The sequence below is a fragment of the Passer domesticus genome, chromosome 11 (assembly GCF_036417665.1).
Source record: "Passer domesticus isolate bPasDom1 chromosome 11, bPasDom1.hap1, whole genome shotgun sequence".
Taxonomy (NCBI): Eukaryota; Metazoa; Chordata; class Aves; order Passeriformes; family Passeridae; genus Passer; species Passer domesticus.
The window spans coordinates 31,862,504-31,884,857 of NC_087484.1; the positions used below are offsets into that span (position 1 = coordinate 31,862,504).

A 22,354-nucleotide genomic window follows, 5' to 3' on the forward strand; every position below is an offset into this window, starting at 1 on the left:
AGAAGGGTTGAGGACATGGCATGGAAGGGAGGAAGCCTTGCAGGGAAACAAAGAGAGGCTCTTTCCAACAGCATGCTAGAAAGCAATGTTAGCACTGTTACCACTGTTCTCCTCCTGACTTGGTTGGAGAGGCAAAGTTGGAGGGGAGTTCTGAGCCAACTATGTTTCTACACCAAGCCAGAGGTGCAGGAGCTCTTTGGGTGCAGCTGTTTTCTCATCTTTTTTTTTTTGCTGCTTTGAGTCAGTTTAACTTTGTCCTATTCTCAAACAGTGGGAATATAGAAAGCTAAAGAGGAATGTCCTGTGTTCCCTAGCTCCATGTTCCTTAGAAGGGACTTAGGAATTACTGAACATCATTAAAATTTAGAGTAAAAATGATGGTGGCCTAGGGCAGTTCTCTGGATGACCAAGTGACAGAAGAGCTTAATGCCACTGAGACAGGTTTTGCAAAGTGCGCTAGTGCCTCTAAAATGTGACATATTAGTAGAGCTTAATGTTCATTTAGGGTGGGATAGGTAAATTGATGCCCTTGAAGAGTTATAGGAAATGGTTTTTCTTCTGCCATGGGGACGGCACTAAATGCCCTGTGCTGAGGCAGTTTCTTTTCCTGCAGGATTATTCCCACGAGCTCACCTGCATCACTACAAGGGGAAGGATAGTGGTGCCAATTCGGGCCATTGCTGCCCGAGCTGTCCTGGACTTCCCTGAGCAGCTGGACTTCTCCACATGTCCAGTCAAGAGCAGCAGCCAGAAGACTCTGCTGCTCCACAACTCTGGGAACCTGGAAGCTCGTTTCCAGCTGAGCACCCAGAGGTGAGGATCTGTCCTTGTGCAAAACACCTTTGAGTGATAACAGGGCTGGGAAAGAGCAACAAAAGGAGCCTGAGCATCCCTGCAGCCCTGGCTGGAAGGGAGCAGGATGGATGGCAGCTGCTCTTGCCTTCAGTGTTCTTAGCAGGATGCAGCCTTTGAGCTTTCTCTGTCCCAGCTTTCCTGGAGGCTGCTGGAACATGTTGGCAGCTGGCTTGCACCCTGCTGAGCACAAGCAGCTCCTGAAATGCTTTCTCAGCACTGTCAGCCAAACAGAGCCATTCTCTGGGAGGCCACAGGCACGTGGCCTTGCAGGGGTCCCTGCATCAGATGCCCAACATGAGCTGTGCTGCAGGCAGCCCGTGCAGTTCCTGTTCCTGAAGCTGATCTGATTTCCCTTGTCAGCGGAGGGCATCAGTCACCTCTTGTGTTCCATGATGAACCTTTGAAAGCCAGTTTAAAATTTCAAACAGAGATTTAAATCTCTGAATAAGGTTGTGCCCCCTTTTCCTTGAGATTTCTTTTTGAATACTCTGAAGTTCCTGTGTTTCTGCTGGTTTTTTCATTTTGGTTTAAGTGTTTGCCAAAAGATCATGAATTCTTCCTTGGGAACTTTCATGAAGGTCGAGCTCCTCTAATGCCTATCAATATACCACATGCCCATGGGTACTTGCACATGGTGTGTAGGAAATATGAGACATTTAGTGAATATTTGAAAAGCAATTGGGCTGATTTAGAAGATAAAAGTATAGAATAACTTTTGGAGGGGACCTCTGGCAATCATCTGAGCAGACACACTGCTCAAAGCAAGAGCAGTGTCTGGGGATTGCCAGGTGCCATTGGGAGATCTGGACCTGCCTTTAGATGCCGTGCAAGGAAACAAACATACAAAGGGCCCTAGTTAAACAGCAGAAGAAAACAACCTATTAAACCCCTCTCCATACCTTATCTTTTTTGCCTGTCAGTAGTGCGGTAGTGCCTGTCAGGGTGCAGTAGTGATTCATTGAAAGGGTAGATGTAACAGGATGAGAACTGTCTTAAGGAACAGCTCACAATTCACAGATAAAAGGCCAAAAATTTAGCTTGCCAGCCCCATCTATTGGCACTGGTATTTTCATTTGGTTATTACAATGTCAGGGATGTCTCCTTCACGGCTCTTCTATCTGTGGGCTCAGGCAACAGCTTAGTGATGTTGGCTGAAATTCAGAGGAGTTAAGTTCAGCTGTAGAGCTTGTGTCCTTGGGTCTTGGGGAGCCAGGTCTGTGTGAGAGATGACTGCTACAGCAGGAACAGAGGAGTCTGGTGGGTACAGCCCGGGGTGAGATGTAGGAGATGCAGGGGCTGATTTGCACTTGGTTTTTCAGTCCTGAAAACTGAGTCCTGAACTGGGCTGGATCCTCTTCTCATGATAATTTGAAAAGAAGAAGATCCCTTCTTTCTCAGGCAACCCCTGAAGTCTCCCCCAGGAGTGTTATTGCCATCCTGACATCTGAGGGCAGGAGCATGTAACATGGGGCAGCAGTGGGAATGGAATGGAATGGAATGGAATGGAATGGAATGGAATGGAATGGAATGGAATGGAATGGAATGGAATGGAATGGAATGGAATGGAATGTAGTGCTGAAGTGTGGCCAGGGATTCCCTTAACTGGCAGCTTCTCTGTTCCAGTGAAATTTTTGGCAGAAGAATAAGAACAGAATGCTGTGCCTTGCCCAGAGCAGGCACTGATCCCCGAGCCCCAGCAGAGAGCTGCAGCAGCCCTGGCATCAGCCCTGGAGCACATGCAGGAGCTCTGGGGCTGCTGGGGCCTTGTCTTTCCACCCCTCTCTCCAAAGCCTCACATCCAGCACATAAGCACTGCTGTCCTAAGGCTTCTCCCTCAGCCAGCAGGGATGTTCTCACCAGTGGTAATGGGAACTGGTCAGGCCCATCATTGCAGCAATAGGTCCTTCATGAGCTGAACCTGAAGCAAGTTCATCACTGCTGACGTGAACAAAGTTCAGCTTGGCAGATGTTCTCTTTATTTTTGTGTGTGATGCATTCATCACCAAAGTCCCCAGAAGACACTTGGAAGTGACAGATTGAGCAGCAGCAAAGCACCAAGGCCAGGAACTTTTGTTTCCTCAGTGGGGCTGTACAAAAGCACAAAGGCCAGCAGCTGCTGGGCAGAAGCACATTTCCCCTGAGCTCTCCCTGAGCATCAAAGCAGAGAGTCTTGTGTTTGTCAGGCAAGAGCTCTTCACCTGGTGACCAATCCTGATTGCTGCTGTTAAATCCAAAGTGCACCAACACATCTGCATAATTATTTCCAACACATTGCACAGAGTTTCTCTGCTGGGCCAAGCAAACAGTTACCAGCGTGGGTGACAACCCATAGTCCAGACTGCATTGCTGGTAAATACATAGAAACCTCCTGTTCTGCTTCCTTGATGTGCTCCTGTTCATGGTGCTTCATTGAGCTGGGATTGGATCCTTCAGACTGGAAATGGCATCCTCCTTTTGGGTTTCCATGTCACTGTATTGCTCTAATGTGCATTTGCACTCTTTCAGAGTTTTGACTGCTCCCTTTCTTAGTGTAGCTTTCATTGAAGTACTGCTAAAATGTGCCCTTTTTAGGCTCAATCAGGATGTTTTCAAGGTAAAACACACCAAAGAACCACACTGCAAATTCAACAGTTATTATTCCTTGGTCTGTAAAAAAGGACTAATACAACATCACTTTCCAACATTACACATATAGTATTAATTTTACTATTTGCAAAAAGCCAATAATATAATAGGCATTTTTCACAGTGCTGGTAACACGGAGCTGCAACCCAGCTCTGTCTCCCCTTCCCAGGGAAGTCCTGCTCCATAATCTTTATCTGCCTCCCCCAGCAGCTCAGTGGGAGGAAAAGCCACTTGAAGTGGCTGGTGGATTCTCTTCAGTTTTAGCAGAGGCTTTGAGCCAGGAGGTTCCCTTGAGGGATTCTGGCTTTGGAAACCTCTCCTGAGCCTGCAGGTGTGGAGTAAAACTACCTGCTGTGCCAGTGAACAGCAAGTTATCCTGTGATCCCTCTGAGACCCGCAGGGCTTGGGGTCAGCCCTTGCTGGGGAGCGGCTGCTTGTGAGAAATAGCCACTCACTTTTCCTCAGTTTAGAAAGGTTGATTAAACCTTATCAAAAATACAACAGAAGACTGGATGGAGAAGATGTTATGGAAGGATTTTCCCCAGGTGTGCTCACCCACACAATGGAGGTTTTGCCTTTTAACCCTTTAGCCTCTCCCAAAATTCTGTCCATTGACCCCTTCTTCGCTGTCCTGTGGTGGAGTTCACTTCCTCCAATCTTGATTGGAGGTCAGATGTCACCATGGTGACAAGCCGACCCTCCCAAATATCCCAACCCCAGCTGTCCCTTGATAACAACTCAGGGGGTAAAAAACCTTTTCTTAACCTATAGACATGATATTTGTCTGTTAGTGGTGAGAGTCAGTCGTGGCATTGCTCATCTGTCACACTGCTGCTCCTCCCCGGGTGCTTTGCTCTCCTGCACTCACACTTCTCTCTGCAAATCTGTGGCTTATTAAATGACCTGCTGGCTTTGTCTCTCCTCTGGCTGCAGGCAGAGTCTTTTTGGGCAGTCACAGAGAGAGCTGTGCCTGGAAAAATTAATGGAGGAGAAAGAAACAGGGAAGGAGAAGGGCTCTTGTGAAGATCGTGCTGCCCTCCTGAGAGCCCCAGGGGAGATGGCAAAGGTGCACCAGGACCCCATGTTCTCTGATGACGTTTCTTTCATTAAGCCAATGGTAAGTGATAGCTGAGAACCTCATTTTCCTCCTCTTCCTCCTCTCCCTCTTTCTCCTCCCACCCACTCCAACCCTGGCTGTGGTCACTTGGCAGATCCTCAGCTGGCCCCACATGCTGGGAGGGAGGGTATCAAGTTTCTGGTGCAGCTGCAGAGCTCACCTAAAAATGCTAAAATGCTCAAAGCATTTCTGCCCTGGAGGGTCAAGGCAGGGCTGGGAGCCTGACAAAGCCGAGCTCTGCTGCCAAGGCTGGAGATCAGGGCACTCCGTGCGTGTCCTTGCAGTGTCACAGGGAGCAGTTCTTGTAGGGAGGGGCTGCCCCCACACGTGGGGCTCAGCAGAGGCTGTTGCAGCACTGCCAGCTCACACACTGACCTGAAGCTGGCAATGGCTGGCTGGAAAAAGGAGGCCAAACTCAGCCCAAGGTTAATCCCAGAAATGCCAATGGCCTCCTGTAACCAGCCTTGCACTATTTCTGAGTCTGCCTTCCAGTGCCATCTGTGAGCCTGGACACAAGGCTGGAAGGTTTCACTGGGCCTTTTGAGTTCTCCTGAACACAGGGACAGAAAACCTTTTCCTTTTCTGTTTGTGCAAGCAAACTGCCACGTGCTGCCAGCAGCCAGAGCCCTGATTCTGAGCACTGGCATTGTGAGAGATGATGAATGCCTGGTGTCTGCACAGTGCAAAATCCCTTCTCCCCTTGGAGTAAAGCCCAGAATAATCCCAACCTCTGCTTTCTTTCAAAACAGGTTAAACTAATATTTTTATTTCTGGGGGAGGGGATCATGATCTCTCCTTGTGAAGAGCCACCAGTGCACATTGGCAGTTACTTCCCACTGCAGCTGACAGCAGCATGATGTGAGCAAGAGCTTGTGTCAGAGCAGTAGGAAATTGTGGAGAGTGGGACCTGACCAGCATTGAGAGCTTCCAGCACTGTGTTGAGCTGCCTTTGCAGGGTTTCCTTGGGCTCCTTGTGTTGTTCACTCATCACTGATGCTCTAAACAAAGGCTGACAGGACTATGATTGAAAACAAGAAATGTGAAGTTTGAAGAGAAATGTTTTGCTGTTTCTGTTGTAGGAGGGAGAAATCGAGCCGGATGGTTTGGCCAAAATCAAGATGACTTTCAAACCCCAGGAAGCAGTGGAGTATCAAAGTGTGGCTTGTTGCAGCATCTCAGGTGCAGCTCCTGTGCCCTGCTTCTCCCCCTCAGTGCAGCCATGGTGCAAGCCTGAGCCCACTGGGCTGCCCTGGCAGTGCTGGGAAGAGTCCCTGGCCAGCAGGGCAGTGCTGGCACATCCCCAGTGGCCCTGCAGCTCCCAGGGAGTGTCCCGTGCAAGGCCAGGGCTCAGAGTGCTGTGTCTGGGTTCCTGATCCCAGCATAGCCCAGGCAGTGCAGGGAGAGGTTTTCATGCCATGGCTTTGCTGGCATTTCCTCAAAGGCCAGAGAGCTGCAGAGCAGAGCAGCTTTAGTGAACAAGCACTAAGCCCCTGCAGGCCCCTGGCCTCCAGGATGGCTCCACTGGACATGGATCCATCATCAGGTGGCAGGAGCTGGGTTAGAAATGTGCTCCCTGAGCCTGGATCAGCTCCCACTGGCCAGACACCAGCAGAGCAGAGGTGGCTGAGCCCCACTGAGCCCAGGCTGTTGGTAGAAGGAGCAGCCTTGGCCAGCAGCTGCTTCTCTCCCTGTGTGGGAGCTGTCACCTTGCAGCTCTCAGTCTGTGGAAACAGAGCCCAGTGCTGAGGGTCAGAAGGTGAGGACTTGGGCAACAAAGTCCTGTGCTGCTGGGCCAGGTAGTTTGGTAATTGCCCAGCTCTGGATGAGCTTTGTGCCTTCACTGAATGGATTTCCAAGCTCCTCTAGGTGCATGGGAAGGAAAGCACAGAATCCTAGGATGTTAAGGATGGAGTGGACCTTAAAGATCATCTAGTGCCAAGGCCCCTGCCATGGGCAGGGACACCTCCCCCCAGAGCAGGTAGCTGCAAGCCCCATCCAGCCTGGCTTTGAACACTTGCAGGGCTGGGACTTGCACAACTTCCCTGGGGAACCTGCTCCAGTGTCTCACCACCCTCACAGGAAAAAATATCATCCCAAATATCTAACCTAAATTTCCTTTCCTTCAATTTCTACCCATTACTGCTTGGTCTGCCCCTCCAGGACCCCAGAGATGTTTGAAACTCAGCAAACTGGTGGCTCCAATTGGAAACCAGCCCGAGGAATGGGTTAGGAATTAGAAGTCAGCCCCAAGGGATATCTGTTGAGGGAAGAGAAGGGTCCATATCTTGTCCTGCAGCATCAGGAGCTGGTGGCATCCAGCTCAGAGTCAGGGACTAGCACTGAGGCAGCCTGGAAAAGACAGTGTGACAGAGGGAATGCTTGTACTGAAATGGACATCTCTCCCCAGGCCGTGAGAGCAGGCTGCCCCTGCAGCTCAGAGGGGAAGGCCAAGGACCCTTGGTTGAGCTCAGCTGTGACACTCTGGACCTTGGGGACATTTTTGTCAATACCCCCCATGTCTGTGAGGTGAGCAGCAGGGCTGGGGATGGATGCTGATGGCTCCTGAGGCAGCAGCAAGCCTGGTGGAGCTGTGGAATTCCTGCCAAGCTGGGCAGTTGTGAGCAGGGAATATTTGATGTGCTAGTCCAGTCTGGGGGGTCAGAAAGGTGTGTCTGTTGTTCATGAAGGCCCAGGCCCTGCTTTTGGGCAGCCTTCCTTAGGGATCAGCTGGGAGGCTTCCTGCAAAACAAGCCCTTGGCAGGTGCAACCAGCACTGGGTGCAAAAGCTGCATGTTCAGAGGCTTTTGTGGCAGTGCCAGACACAAGGCACCTTTGGACTGGGCTCTGCAGAAGCAGCTGGAACCAACTGGCTGCCTTTGAGCTTCAGTCCACTGCCAACAGCTTTCAGTCAAGGGTCTCCTGCTCATTCCTGGAAGTCCCAGGAAAGCCTTGGGAGTTCTGTCCCTTGCTGACCAGTCCCACACTTCAGCCTTGGTGCATCTCTGGCTCTGGAAAGAGAAAAGTGTTCCTGGGAAAAAAGCAAAGGATTTTTCTACCTATTTGCGTCCACCCCCCAGTAGTGTCAAGCTTGTAAAAAACTCATGAAAGAGCAACTGAAAAGAGGCAGGAAATGAGGCACTGCATCAGGGCAAACACTTTCAAAAGCTTGACTGTAGAAGAGAAAGACACCACGAGTTTTCTATACCAAAAGATGGTGCTGTGTGTACATTTTGCTGCTGATGCCTCATTATCAATGTCTTGTTTTCATGGTGTGGGAAAAGGTGAATGAGGTGATGGTGCTGTTGGAGCTGTGCAGGCTGGGGCAGCAGCAGCTCAGTGCTGATTCACTAGGCAGCTGCAATCACCCCACGTTGCTCTCAGGGCCAGGTCTCCATGAGCTGGGTGATGCTGCCCAGAGGTGCACTGCTCTGTGTCCATGGGATAACCCCAGGGTGACTGCAGGTCTGTGCAGCTGCCACTGCTTTGCATGAAAACCCAAAGGCAGAACTTGTCCTCTTGTATCTTCTGACTTCTGCCATTCAGCAGCACAAAGCATCTTCTGCCTTTTGTGGCTGTTCATTGCATCCTTAGACAATAACTCCCAAGAAGGAAAGATTCCACACGAATTTCCACTTTGCTTTCTTGCTGCTGCAGGTGAACCTGATCAACCAAGGAGCTCTTGATGCTCCCTTCAGCTACATCCCTTCGGCCACAAAGGTGGGCTTGGGCTTCAAGTTGGCACCCCAGGAGGGCATCATTGCAGCAGGTGGGAGCCAGACTCTCCAGATCTCCTTCAGTGCCACCGTGTTGGGGAGGTTTGAGGAAGAATTCCGGTTCAGTCTGGCTGGATCTCCTACGCCTGCCATCCTGACCATCAAGTAAGGACCCTGGGAGCTTGGTGGGCACATCTGCAGCTGTCTCTGGGACATGCCCCACCTGCCTCCTGTTGGGGTGGAGCAGAGAGAAAAGGTGTTTGCTGAGGTCTTCATCTCAGCTCTGATGCTGGCATTGCTTTAGTGGGAGGATGCCTCCTGCCCTGTGTGGTACCTGGAGCTGGAATGACTCCTCCCTGCAGGGATCTCCCTCTGCCCTGGGCCATGGCAGGCAGTGGGATGGATCAGCTTTGGGCAGCAGCTGCTCTGGGATGTCCCAGCTGAACAGCCAGCAAGGCCCCCAGGGCTTTGGAGATGGGCCAGCCTGGGGCATTCTGCAGCAGCAGCAGTGCTTTTAAAAACTTCTGTCAATAATCCATGCCAGATGGGCAGCAGCAGCCTCACCTCCCCTCTCATGGCCATGCTGTGGGGGACAAGCTGTGCTCCCTGCTGCTGTGCCCAGAGGGCTCTGGTGCCTCCTGTGCACAGCCAGGCAAGGGCTGATGTGGGAGTCAGGGAACTGTGCAGCAGGAATTGTGCCAAGGACTTGGGCATCATCCCCTGGGCTGGTGCCATGGCAAGAGATCATCCTGGCCCAGCACAAGGGACAAGGGGTGATGATAGGGGAGGCAGAGCTCAGTGCTCAGCACCACAGCAGCACGAGGCCCTGTCCCTGCCAGCCTGAGCCATGTGCTGCTAGGATAATGCAGTGGGAGCAGGAGAGCTGATGCTGGCTGCTCTGCAGCTTTGGAGCTGGGCTGCTGCTCTTGGGAGGCACTGGGGCAAGGCAGTGAAGAAATGAAAGCAATCTGCACTGGATTATGACAATAAGATAAGGGAGATGGATGAACAAGAACAAGGAAGTTATTACTTAGCAAGAGCAAAGTGGTGAGTAGGTCTGCCCCCAGTGGAGAAAGAATGATGATGGCTTTGTTCTTGGAGGAAAAGTGCTGCTTTTTTATTTTGGAGATCAAGAGGGAACCTTCCACCATCCAATAATTGATTCTCCTCTGTCCCTCCCCTAACTGGTGATGGGATGTTTGTGCATCAGCAGCTTTCTCCTTGAGCAAGGGCAGGTGTCTCTTGTTGAGATGTGTGGAGCAGAGCCAGGGGCAGTGCTGTGAATCCAACAGAAGGCACAGGTCACTGGGCCTGGATTTTTAACCACAAGGCAGAGTGGGCATGAATTGGCATCAGCCATGAAATCAACTGGGGAGTGTTGTGCAGCTTCAAGTGCTGCTTTCAGTGGGTGTTGGTGACTTTTGCAGTGTGTCTGCTGATTTCAAGGACAGGTGAGGTGCTGTGCTAGATTCAGGACCCCCTTGTTTGGTTGTTGAAGCTGTTGCTCTTGGCTGTGCCAGCTGGTGCACTGCTGGCAAGCTGGTCCTTTCCTCTAGGACTGTCCCCTGTGTAGAAGTGTTGCTGCTCTTTTCAGAGGATGTTTGGGGCTGCCCTGGGTTCATGGCTCAGAACTGTGTCTGTAATGATGGTGTGGGTCAAACTCTGCTGAGAAAGCTCCTCCATGGGAACAGCAGTTCCAGCTAAGAAGTAGCAAAGCAGGAACCTGTGGCTGGCAGGGCTGGTTACAGAAGTTTGTGGGGACACCTTGATGTCCATGCCATTGCAGATGGGGAAACTGAGGCCCGGAGCCATGTCTGGCTGTGTGTTCAGGGTCCTTCATGGGACCAGCAGCATCCCGGGGGCTTTTCCTGCCTGCCCTGTGCCCAGAGCCCATCAGTGGCTGCTGGCTGCTGGCCACTTGGCTTTAGCTGCCTCCTGTGCCCAGGGGCACTGTGCTGAGCACATGGTGTGTGCTGGTTTGAAAGGCACGGTGCCCTGACACCAGGTTTGTGCCCCCGAGCCACGACAGCCGGAGCTTTGCAATTCCTTGAACCAAGGCATTTCCTGCTCTGTCCTCGCCATGCAGGGGCAGCGTCACTGGACCCAGTTTGCACTTCGACCTCCCTGAGCTCGACTTTGGGGACATCTCCTTTGGTGAGTGCTGCCTGGGCTGGGACACAGCGGGAGGGATCTGTGCCTTCCAAGGGAAAAGCATCCCTCCCTCCTGCTCTGCCCCAGCAGCCTCTTCAGGGTGGGAACTGCAGGGCTGCTGGTGCTGCAGGGAGCATTTGGCCATTGTCAGATCAAACAGAAGCAAGGCATAGAAAGTCAGGATTTTCTGGTGTCTGTCCTGCTTGAAAAGACAGATGTCTGCCAAGGAAGGTGGGAATCTTCCTGGAATGGAAAGATGAGCCCCTCCCTCCAAATGATGATACCTTTGAAATTACAGAGCTCAAACGATGGGGAAAGGAATAACAGTTCTTTCCTAGACTATATCAGGAGAGCCCAGAGAACAAGAGCAGATGTTTGCCAGCTGCCAAGTCCCGTTTTTTCCCTTTGGTGCAGTGAGGATCCCAGCAGGAGGAGCTGTGGGCTCTGGCAGGGCAGTGATCCCCTGCCAGCCGGCAGCGGCAGGGAAGGAGGGAAGGAGGGAAATGCTCCTTTTGCAGAGGGACAGAGGGCAGGGGGATGTGGGCAGTGCCTGAGAGCAGCAGGCAGCAGCGGGGAAGGCAGGCAGGGTGGGTGCCAGGCTGAGTTGCAGCCAGGGCAGTGCCGGGGCCAAGCACACAACCTCCCGCAGCAGCACGTGGCCGAGCTCCCATCCCCGAGCGGGAGGAAGGGAAGCTCCGCTCCCTGCCCAGCCTCAGCTCCCACTGCACAGCGCCCACGGCATCACGCCACAGCTGCCAAAAACCCCCAAGGGAAAAGCCCACCCCCAGGGCCAAAACCCCCAAAACCCCTATCCCCCTTCCCAGACCAAGGGGAGCATTCACTACCAAGCCTGAACCCAGAACAAGGAAGGTCATGGACTTTTTAAGGAAACTACTTGCCTTTCCTGAGCTGCTTCTGTCCCCCCCTGCATCACCATGGAGGCACTTGTCAAGTTGCCTTCTTGAAGAAACGAAACAAGAAAGGCAACCAATGGAACTATGGTTCTGAACCAGGAGATTGATCCTGCTGGATCTGCTTTCATTCCTAAGGTCTCTTCAGCTGAAGGCAGCTGTTGTATCTTTGCTTCTTTGGAACTGTTGACTGTTGTCTGCATGCCGTGAGCTCAGTCTCATTGGAGGTTTTGCCATCTGCGTTTGTCCTTGTTGTGCCTCTCTTGCCTCCCTGCTGGAGTCACTGCTGGAGCTGGCAGTGCTCATGGGATGGGCACAGAGCAGCTCTGGGCTGCACCTGCAGTTGTTTTTTCTCCCCATCTGTGTTCCAGTGCCTCTTGGTGAGCAGGCCTGGGGAGAAATCTCCTCCCCACAGAGCTGCCAGCCCAGCCAGATGTCCACTGCAGAGCAGCTTGTGGCTGCTCTCCGGGCTCTGCAGGACATCCCCACCATGAGTGGCTGCATCTCTGGCTTTCCAGCATGGAAAGCAAATCCCAGAGCTCCAGTGGGGTAAAGCCTTGCAGGCAGCAATCCCAGTGAGCAGCATGGGTGTGATGTTCCCGTTTGTTGGGTGAGGTGGGACCTGGTTCCTCATTGCCAATCTCCAAGCAAGGCTTGGTGTGCCCCCAGTTGAGTGGGCTCTGAGCTGTCTCGTGCTCAGTCTGTTTGGCCCAAACCAAGAGATGCCTTAAAGATCCTGCAGAGAGAAGCTGCATTGGGCTGCTTTGCCTCACGTTCTAGTTCCTGATTCCATCCTCACTTTCTTTTGCTGTAGCTTCTTCTCAATGCTGACTCACTGTTTATCTATCTTGAAAAGGGTGGGAGTGTTGGCAGGCTGAACAGGGAATTTGACAGCTTGAATTCTCAGAGGAAATGCTCGGTCTGAGTGCACACTCATCACTGGGAGATCACTGGTGCTGGTTTGGGGCAGGTGAGGCAGCTCCTCCCCATCGCCAAGAGAGAAGCTTGCAGTGTTCAGCAGGGCTAGGAGTGGGCATTTTCAAGGCTGCAGTCTGCAATCTGTGTCAGAGGGAACTGAGTGACGATTCATTCCTCATGCAGCTTCTGGCTGAGCTGTAGTTCAGATAATCCAGAGCTAAACTCCAGTCCCACTTTCATCGTGCCAGGCCATTCCCAGCAGGAGTCATGCCACAGTGGGAGCCTCAATGGATGTTGGTGTCCTTTCCTAGGCTTTCCCTACACCCAGCGCTGCCGGCTCACTAACAGCTCCCCGGTGCCCGTGACGTTCCAGCTCCGCATGTCGTTCGATGGCACGCAGCCGGCCGTGGACAGCGTCGATCAGATCCGCTGCCACAGTGACCCAGCCTGGAGGAAGGGCATTCACTTGTATGTGGAGCCCCGGGAGTTTACAATCACTCCCAGCCAAGGGACCATCCTGCCCCAGGGACACCAGGACATCCAGGTACGGGCAGAGTCCAGCCAGAGACGCTTCAGCACCAGGGCTGCAGCTGCACTGCAGTGTGGGAGGGCTTTAGCTCTGCTGCAGCTTTGAGCATGGTGTGAGTGAGAGATCTGCACTGCTCTGAGGCCTCTGCCAGCTGCCTTACTCGGGGTGTTCCTCAAGGAGCACTGTTTTCTTTCCAAAATCATATGCTGAGGTCACATACCATATGGTCAAGGCCAGAAGTCACTCTTGTGTTCTTGAGAGCCATTTATTTGATTGCAAGTGGGCAGAGCAAAGATGAGGGCAGAAGGTGGTTGTTAGAGGGATGTCATTGTAGAAAGCAGTTAGCTTTTCTTCTTGGTGTGATTTCCCCTCTCCTGGGGAGCAGAAGGATTTGTGTTCACTGCAGGAATCTCCAGTGGAGACAAAAAACTCTGCAGCCATGAACTGCCCAGCACCTGCTGGGCCACACTTTGCCCTCAGCTTCCTGCTGTAAAGCTGAACTTGTTGTGTTCAAGTCAGATTTCTTCTGCATTTATGTCATTGTAGTCAGATGAGAAATTGGGGCCTTAATTTGAATACAGTGGTGTGTAGAGCTTTAGTCTAATGTTTTAATGTAGCTGAGCTATGCCCTGATAGCAAGGTGTGTTTAACACATCTGCTATTGCCAGAAGGCTTTTGTTGCTTTGAGACTGTGCTCTACACATGGAGCAGCAGCAGAATTAAGACAAAATCTTCCCTCAAGGACTGGAGGATATCACACGTGGATAATGAGCTTTTGTAAGGAAGAATTTCCTGTTCTTCTCTTCCACCAGGTGACCCTGTGTTCCAACTCAGTGATGGAGTTCTACAGGAAGATGCTGGTGGATCTGGAGGGTTTTGGCAAGGGAGTGGCATCATTGGTCATCACAGCCAGGTACCAGCCCTTGCCTGGCCTCCCCCAGCCCCTGCCTTGCCCAGGCTTTGCTGGCTGCAGCTGCCAAGGAGAAGTGCTGGTTCATGAGCTCATGTTGTGCCAGCTGGGCATGAGAAGAGCAGAGCTTGGACAGCAGCCTGTGGTGAAAAGCAGCCCTGCTCCCAGCCCAGCAGGGTCCTGGGCCCTTTTCTGAAGGCACCAGGAATGAGATCATTTCTTGGCCTGGCTTTTGGTGCTTGAGGTGGAACAAATTTCCCCAGGGCCTCCTCTCCTTCTTGCTGCAAGAGGTGGAGTTGTGCTGGGTGCGAGCACCGTGCATTGGTTTGGGACACAGCAAGCAGCCTGCTGAGAGCCAGGCTCTGGTTCTGTTCATGAGGGCACGTGGCAGGGGGGAAGTGGCTGCCAGCAAGAGTGCTGAGGGCAAGGTCTCAGGAGGGGAAAGCAGCCCTTGGTGTGGCAGCTCAGCTCTAGATTTTCTCCTTCCCTCTGCTTCCCACTCTGAGCTTGAATGTTCTCAGGGTTGAGAGCAAAAGTGGTTGTTGCTGCAGCAGAATTCCATCCTGCTGTGCTGCTGTGGGTGTCAGTGGAATGCCAGGAGGGATGCAGTTCCCTGGGACTGTTCCCTCTCCCAGGCAGAGCCATCCAGGCAGTGCCTGGGCTGCCATTTTGTCAAGCAGGTGGGCTGGGGACAGTCAGTGCCTGGAGCTGTGGAGGGAAGGAGCCAGGGAGCTGTAGGGCCTGGGAGGGGCTGATCAGCCACTCTGGAGGGCAGCTGGTGTCTCGTGCCCTCCAAGGCTGGGGCAAGCAGCTGAGTTCCCAGGCAGGGCAACAGCACCATGGCAGAGAAGGGAGTCATTTTTCCTGGGCACTGGAGTTGTGTGTTCCTTGAGCCTTAGTGAGCTCTGTTCCTTGTTGGGAAGGCTCCCCTAGAGCTCATGGATCACTGGGACTGTTACAGGAGTCCTTGCAAGCCTTCCTGGGGAAAGGAGGGGCTGAGGCAGCTGTGGGACAAAGTGCTCTGCCTGGGGCACTTGGCAGCCTCTGGGTGCTGCCTCTCAGGGTTTGCCCCTCCTTGACAAGACCTGTTGGAGTGGGAAGATGTAGAAGGCAATTTATCACTGCAGGGCTGTTCAATGTCCATTTGACAGTGACCAGTGTGTTATGCTCCATCTCACAATCTTTGAGGGTAAATGTTCTCCATTCTCTCAGTATCTCTAATTCCCCTGGGCTCATCTCTTTGTCCAGATGTCTCGTTCCCAAGCTGCAAGTGTCCCCCCACGTGCTGCAGTATGATGAGTGCCTCCTGAAGGTGCCATATGAGAAGAAGTTCCTGATTAGGAATCCCAGCCACCTGCCTGGCTGCTACGGGCTCATTGAACAGGTTTGGCATCCCATCCACCTCCCCCTGTCAAATATTATTGAGGAGCTTATTAGGGGAAAAAAGGATTTGGACATGACCTTGCTGGTTTCTATTCAGTCTTAAAGATTTGCTGAGAACAGGATCCTAGCTGAATGTAAACTTGAGGATGCAGTTTAACCTGCTGAGGGAACAGCTTATGTTCTAGTCTTCAGGGTGTTTTCTTGTGGGAGATCTTAGAGGGTTGTGAAAGCTGCTGCATCCACAGACACCAGTGCCTGTGCTGGCAGCCTCCTTGCAGGATCCCCTGGGAATGCTAAGCCTACAATTCTTGCATCTTGTTTGTGCCTTTTACCTTTGTCCTGGGCATTTTTAAACACGTGTGTCAGTTGCTGTTGCGGTGGATGTTAGGGAGTGTAAAGTTTCTTCAGAGGTGCCTCTGAAGCTGCATTTCATTGTGTCTCTTGCAGAAACGCAAGGAGGACGCTGCTGTGCTCTACTCCAGCCCCAGGCCCTGTGGGATTGTCCAGCCTCACAGCACTGCAGAGATCCCAGTGCTGGTGGAAGTGCAGGCGCTGGGCACGCATCGCACCAATGTTCTCATCGGCGTGTTCGGGGATGAGAGAAACCCACTGGTGAGTGCAGGGGAGATGTGTGCCTCTGTGCAGCTGCTCCTGGCAGGCTGCAAAGGGCACAGGGATTCTGCCGGGGAAAACAGGCACAGGCTGCTGTGGAGAAGGCCAGGAGGGATGGGTGGCACAAACAGCTCGTGCCTCACGGGTGGTAATCTCAGTGTCTGGCACAGAATGTCGTTGGTCTGAGCTGGAATCCAGGGCCACTTTAGTGCATTACTCTTGAAAATGCTGTTAAATTTGGAAACATCTGTTTGGAAATGGCATCTCTCTGAGCACAAAAGGGGATGTCAGAATACTTCTGGGAACCTTGAGCTTTCTGTCAACGAAAGGAAAGCTGGCATTTGAAGAGTGGTTGCAAGGATTGAAACTTACATTAAAACATAAGGAAATGACAATGCCAAATTGCCTGAATGGCACCAAACATCTGAACCTGGGCCATTGTGGCACTGCATGTAAATCAGTGAAGAGGAAGGACAGGCAAGGCAGGCTGTGCCAGGGAGCCTGAGGTTTGACAGAACAGTTGCTTTCAACTCTCAGACTGCTTACCATAAAGAGGAGGGCTTCTCCCCACCAGAGGAACCAGTTGTTTAACTGTCAGCCTGGTCTGAATTCGAGATTTCTTGCAAAGCTTTTACCTTTGGGCCAATAATTTGTAGTTTGAAAGGTTCTCCTACCTTGATCCTTTTAAATTTGGAGGTGAACATGTAATTTGCTTTTTCTTTTTTCTCCAAAAGCCCAGCATTTCAGCTGGAGAGTGGTAGCTGTCCCTAAAGAAATAACTAGAGCAGGGTTGAGCTGTTTAAGGATTTTTAGGTTTCCCTGTAGTGGTTTGCTTTGGGTTTTTTTAAAAATGTTTCTTGCCTGCTTCCTGGGACAGAGAAAACAGTTATGGAGCTCTGGACAGCTGGCAGAAACCTCCCCAAGCCCAAGGCTGATGGAGTCTGGCAGGATCCCAGCACTACAGCCCATGTATGTATGTCTGGATGCATGGAGAATGCCACCTGAGTCCCCTGGGAGTGTTGGAAAATGTCAGCCAAGCCCCCAGCAGTGTCAGGGAAACATTCCTGATAAATACCTGGTGGAGCTGCAGAGTTTCTGCTGTTGGGCCCTGGGGGAGCTGTGCTGGCTGTCACTGCCTGGGTCTGCCCCTGGATGTCTCAAATCTGCCCTTTTTGCTTGCCTTCTCTGTCTTTTCCTCTCCCACTGTGCTTTTTGCATGCCCACAGGGTGTTCATCCCTGCCCTCAGCAGTTCCTCAGTGCAAGCAGTTGCAGCTGCTGCAGCAGCTCAGTGTCATCCCTGGGCTGCCTTTAGAGCAGACCTGCTCCAGCCTGGATTGGGAAGGGCTGGATCCAAGCATTTCTCAGTTCAAGGTGCCAGCAGCCAGCCAGGGGCTGCATCCTGACCAGGAGCTGCTGGTGCAGGTGTCCCTCCCTCCCACTACAGGTCCCACTACAGGTTCACAGTTATCTTCTTTTCCAGAGATGAGCTTCACCCACCTCAATTCACTCCCCATCCACCAAAGGAGATGAGAACATGTTTGAATTGCCCAGCGTCTCGATGGAGGCACTTCAAGGCTGGAAAGCAGGAGGCAGCCACAGCCCTGACTGAAGAGCAGGATTTGACCCAGTCTTCAGGAGTAGAGGTAGATTTTCTTGTACACCTACTGCTTGTGCTGCCTCCCCAGCCTGCCACCAGCAAGTCATGCTCCTGCTGAGCTCCCTTTTTGCTGCCCTGCTGTCCTGTGCCCTGACAGTGGCTGGGCAGCAGGGCCAGTGGCTGGACATGGGGGAGTGGGAGGGAGAAATAGGAGAGTTTTCCTTGGAGAAGCTCACTCAGATCCTACAGGCCTGTGTTGAGTGTGGCATTTTTTGCCTTGTTGCCTTCCCAATGCAAGATGAGGCTTTCATCTGCATCATGATGGGAAGAGCTGCAGCTTCCTTGGCAGAGCAAGCTGGGATGAGTCCTGATCTCCATGTGCCCTCTTCCCAGCCCAGCCAGACTCCCTGTTTGCAGCTCTCTGCTGTCACCCGAGAGCTGCTCTTGCACTGCTGGCCCTGAAGCTGTCTTACAAACTGGGACTTGGCAAAGTGGCTGTCTCTTCCTGCAGGCATAGGGCATGGCTTGTTTTTCAGGTGCCATCACAAGCTCCTGCAAACCCTCACCTCCCAGCAGGCCTGGAGGGATTCAGGTGCTGCGTGGACGCACCGCACCCTGCCCTGGAAGCGGAGAAGGGAAGAGGGAATCTGTCTCCCTTGCACACTGTCAGTGTGGCAAGCAGGGCTGGAGCTGCCAGTGCCACTGGTGGCCCTGAGCATTGGCCACAGAGGGGCCTCCCATCCCTGCAGGCCCAGCACAAAGTGCTGCTGGAGCAGCTGGGTGTTGGAGAGGCCGTGCAGGACACGTTGTGGGGCTGCCCAAGGACGCTGTGCAGCACCTATGGAGGGCACTGCTCCCCCTGCAACTCCTCAGGTGGTCCAGAGGAAGGTTTTGCAGGAGCTTTTCCTGTAGCACCTTGAGGGAGCAGCATTTAAATCAGAGAGAGAGGGGAAGAGCCTCAGGAGTCAGATGAGCTGGGCTGGGAGTCCTTTGCTCAGCTCCAAGTGCTCTCACTCTGAGTCTCCTCCTTTTCTAAAAGCAGTAAGTTTTGAAACTTTTTCAAGGCAAGTTGTGCATCAGAGAGAATTTCTAGTGCCAGGAGACATCCCAGTTCACTTTCATGTCATGTACTAATGAATGCATTGACCCGTGAGGATGGGAGAAGATTTTCCCCATGGTCCCTGCACTGGTCAGTGACATGGATGCAGGATGAGATCAGGGTGATTCTGGCAGTGTTTGGGGAATAGGCCCCTCTGGCTGCAGCTGCACTTTGCTCCAAGCTGCTCTTCTGCATCCATTTCCATGCTCAACACCTCCATCTCTCCTGTCTTCCATGCAGGCTTCCAGTATCCTGCCAGTGTCAGGTGTGCTGCAGCCAGGAGAGAGCCAGCAGGTCTCCTTGCCCTTCTCTGGCCACCTCAACAGCATCTCCAGTGCCACGGCGCTGTGCCACGTGGAGGGAGGCCCCAGCTCTGAGGTGCTGGTGCCCGGGGAGGCCTCACGTGCCAGCTGCTCCCCGAGCCCCCAGGAGATCAGCTGTGGCTCTGGGGCACCTCTCAGGGAGAGGTGAGTAAGCCTTCCATGGGTTCCTGCTCTCCATGGCTTACTGTCCCTGCAGGGCTTCCCTGCTCCAAGGACTCTGAGCTCAGAGGTGCTGCATAGCAAAGGCCAGAAGCAGCACAGGGATGGCCACTCTTGGCTCCCTGGCTCCCAAGAGAGGAAGCACCTTCTTCTGTTGGGACAGAGCATCTTCTTCTCTAGTTTAGTGGTGAGCCCTCCTGCCTCAGATGCTGCCTTCAGGGAGCTGGGCTCTGGCCCTGCCTTGGCACTGGTGTCTTTAGCTCCATGGTGTTGAGCTGCTTCTTCTTCATCATCTCCCTTCTTCACCAAAACAGTGGGATTGTGGTATGGGCAGGCGTGGGGCACAGACCAAACCTTGGTTTGGGTGCTGGTGCTGCCACAGATGAAGTCCTTGCAGTGCTGATCTGCCAGGGTTCTCCTGATGGTGGAGCAGCAGCCATAAAAGCTCCTGTCCTTGGGGCTCCCCTTCAGCTGCAGCAGTGGGCAAGCACAGGAGAAGCTCTGCTCCAGCAGGGCAGCCCAGCTCAGGACACACAGGCAAAGTGTGAGCTGGGAGTGGAGGCTGCTTAAAGCAAGCCTGTGCATCAGGACTTCCTTCAGGCCAGGCTGAAGTTGGTTTCATGGGGAGGAGAGGGACGAGGCTGCATCAGATGGTTTCCACGGCAGACAGCAGCAGCTGGCTTGGTCACAGCTGGCTTCCAGCAGGAAATCTGGCTGACAAAAGCCTGTCTTGCAGGAGAGCAGTTCCTGCAGCCTTTGCTTTCTGACTGATGGGATTATTCTCATTTAGGATCAGGCTATGAGTTGTTAAAACCGAGGCTCACGAACAGTGACTCTCTAACTCATTAAAGTTAGAAAGTGGTATGTTTATTAACCCCGGCGGGCGGCACCAGAGTCGTCCCTACAAGGCGTGACCGCGCTGTACAAGGTTCTTTGCCCTCTCTTTATTTCCCAGGATCTTACACACAATACATGTGCACAACCCCAGCACCTCCCCTCCCCACTCTGTATTAAAATGAGGTCATTAGTCCTTCACACCTGTGCAATTCTTCTCTGGAATTGGGTCGGTGGTCTCCAATTGGGCCAGTGGTCTCAAGGGATGAAGTCAGGAATGTCTTCATCAGGTCTCTGTGACCCTCTGGCACCATCCAAGGTCCCCTGCTTAGTGACTGATTGACATCAAGCCCAGGTGCTAACCATTGTTCTGCTGGTTTCAAGATGTTCTTCTAACAGTTCACTTACTCCACTTCCTTCTATCAAGAAGCTCATCATGGTAAGCAATACAACAATCAGCTCTGGCTGAAGCATCTCATCATCATTAACCTATGGTCTACCTGTCTAACTGACATCCTGATCAATGTGAATTGCTTCTAAGCCTCAGGTGAAATCCAAACTCATTGAAATCCTGCTTCAGCTCTGCCCAGGGAGAAGGGAGCTGAATGAGCTGAGTAAGAATTGCAGGAGAGATCAGCAGACGTTGGCACTCTGTGCTCTGCTTGAAACTGGGAAGTCCAGAGACAAAGGGCGTTTTCAGGCACAGCGCAGAGAGCTGGTGGATCAGCCTTTGGCAGTGGGCTGGAGGTGTCTGGCTGTGCCTGGAGAGGGAGCTTGCACAGTCAAGCCCTTCTGATGGCAAGGCTCAGGCTTGGCTGGTCCTGGAGGTGCCCTTCCACCACTGCCCTCCCTTGGGATGTTCCCAACCTCTGTGGGTTGAGGAGAATTCACGGAAATGGTCTGGCGCTGCTGCCTGGCCTCAGGGTCAAGGAATGAAGTGCAGGGCCAGCCAGGACGAGTGAGCCCAAGGTTCTGGTGGTGACTCTCAGCCATGTTTTCTGTTTTGTCTGCAGAAGGGAGCTGAAGCGGCCGGCTCCAAAGCTTGAGGAGGAGACAAAAGCCTTGGAGGAGGAAGAGAGGCAGAAGGAGAAAGAGAAGCAGAAGAAAGCAAAGAAGGGTGTCTCTGTGGGGAAGGAACCTCCAAAAGCAGAGAAGGGGAAAACCAAACCCCCAGAGAAGAAGGAAAGCAAGGCCCCAGAGAAGAAGGATACCAAAATCCCAGAGCGGATGGAAACCAAAGCCCCAGACAAGATAGAAACCAAACTCCCAGAAAAGAAAAACATCCAGAAAAGAAGGAAACTAAATTCCCAGAGAGGAAGGAAAGCAAGGCCCCAGAGAAGAAGGACACCAAAGCATTATTAGAGAAGAAGGAAAATAAATTCCTAGAGAAGAAGGAAACCAAAGCTCCAGAGACGATTGAAAACAAACTCCCAGAAAAGAAATACAAACCTCCAGAAAAGAGGGAATCCAAATTCCCAGAGAAGAAGGAAACCAAAGCTCCAGAGAAGATTGAAAACAAACTCCCAGAAAAGAAATACAAACCTCCAGAAAAGAGGGAAATCAAAATCCCAGAGAGGAAGGAAAGCAAAGCACCAGAGAGGAAGGAAGTGAAAATCCCAAAGAAGGAAAGCAAATCTCCAGAGAAGAGAAGCAAACCTCCAGAAAAGAAGGAAACCAAATGCCCAGAGAGGAAGGAAATCAAAATCCCAGAGAAGGAAAGCAAGGCACCAAAAAAGAAGGAACCCAAAGCCCCAAAGAAGGGGGAAGCCAAAGTGCCAGAGAAGAGAGAGACCAAAGCCCCAAAGAAGAAGGAACCCAAAGCCCCAAAGAAGGGGGAAGCCAAAGCCTGAAAGAAGGGAGGAACCAAAATCCCAGAGAACCCAGCTGAGCTGGAGAAGAACTCTTTTTTTTATTCACACAACTTATTTTATACAGTTTGACAAACCTAATGTGCCACTTTAGTTAGTAGATTTCTTATTATTAGTTATGCCAGTTATTCTGTTGGATAATAAAATATATTCTACTTGTGCATCAAATCTCTCTGTTGTATTGTTTGTATTGTTACCTATTCTCTTCACTGATTCTCATGGGACAAATCCCTTGTTCTTGCAGGTGCATTTGTTTTTCACCCTCAGAACAGATTGTTCACCAAGTCTCATTCTCAAAATAACTTCACATGGGAACTTGTGACTGCTTAGCTGCCCTTAGAAGAGATGACAGGCCAGTTGTTAATATAGCAGAACAAGGCCTGGTTTCATCAGGCCTTTCTTTTATCATTATTCTACCTGTCTCTGACATCTCCCCCTTTTTGTTCATTTAAAAAAGGCTCCTATGTTCTGATGTTGAAACAGCTCACTCTTGGGAGGGTATGATCTCATGAAGGTTATCACTGGTTATCTGTTAGATGTGAGATAAGATACATGAAAGAGCAATTACAATCAACAAAACTTACCCAATTCTGTCAAGTCATTGACACAGGGTTTTGCAGCATGAGCAAACAAAAGAATAATGTCCAATATCTCTTAGGGAACTGGAAAGAAATGGCCATTGTTTCCAATTAGCTGAGAAGTAGGAGAAGGTCCATTAGCTGGAAATGTTGATTTTGGACATCACTGAA

General features: G+C 51.9%; 1 protein-coding gene across 3 annotated transcripts in view; it reads left to right on the plus strand.

Annotated features, from left to right (window-relative positions):
* LOC135278318 (hydrocephalus-inducing protein-like) overlaps positions 1 to 21,773 on the plus strand; it is a 155,232-nt gene extending 133,459 nt beyond the window's left edge. For 2 of the 3 annotated variants that reach the window (XM_064384874.1, XM_064384873.1), the window contains exons 6-19: positions 614 to 813; positions 4,414 to 4,597; positions 5,677 to 5,776; positions 7,005 to 7,123; positions 8,252 to 8,475; positions 10,397 to 10,464; positions 12,602 to 12,834; positions 13,632 to 13,732; positions 14,978 to 15,113; positions 15,560 to 15,724; positions 16,602 to 16,693; positions 17,206 to 17,368; positions 18,662 to 18,888; positions 20,751 to 21,773. In XM_064384874.1, coding sequence (XP_064240944.1) covers positions 4,463 to 4,597; positions 5,677 to 5,776; positions 7,005 to 7,123; positions 8,252 to 8,475; positions 10,397 to 10,464; positions 12,602 to 12,834; positions 13,632 to 13,732; positions 14,978 to 15,113; positions 15,560 to 15,724; positions 16,602 to 16,693; positions 17,206 to 17,368; positions 18,662 to 18,888; positions 20,751 to 21,099 — 2,112 coding nt within the window. In that variant the 5' untranslated portion in view covers positions 614 to 813; positions 4,414 to 4,462 and the 3' untranslated portion in view covers positions 21,100 to 21,773. The remainder of the gene's footprint in view (positions 1 to 613; positions 814 to 4,413; positions 4,598 to 5,676; positions 5,777 to 7,004; positions 7,124 to 8,251; positions 8,476 to 10,396; positions 10,465 to 12,601; positions 12,835 to 13,631; positions 13,733 to 14,977; positions 15,114 to 15,559; positions 15,725 to 16,601; positions 16,694 to 17,205; positions 17,369 to 18,661; positions 18,889 to 20,750) is intronic. The other variant, XM_064384875.1, reaches the window with a different exon arrangement.
* Positions 21,774 to 22,354: the final 581 nt, after the last annotated feature.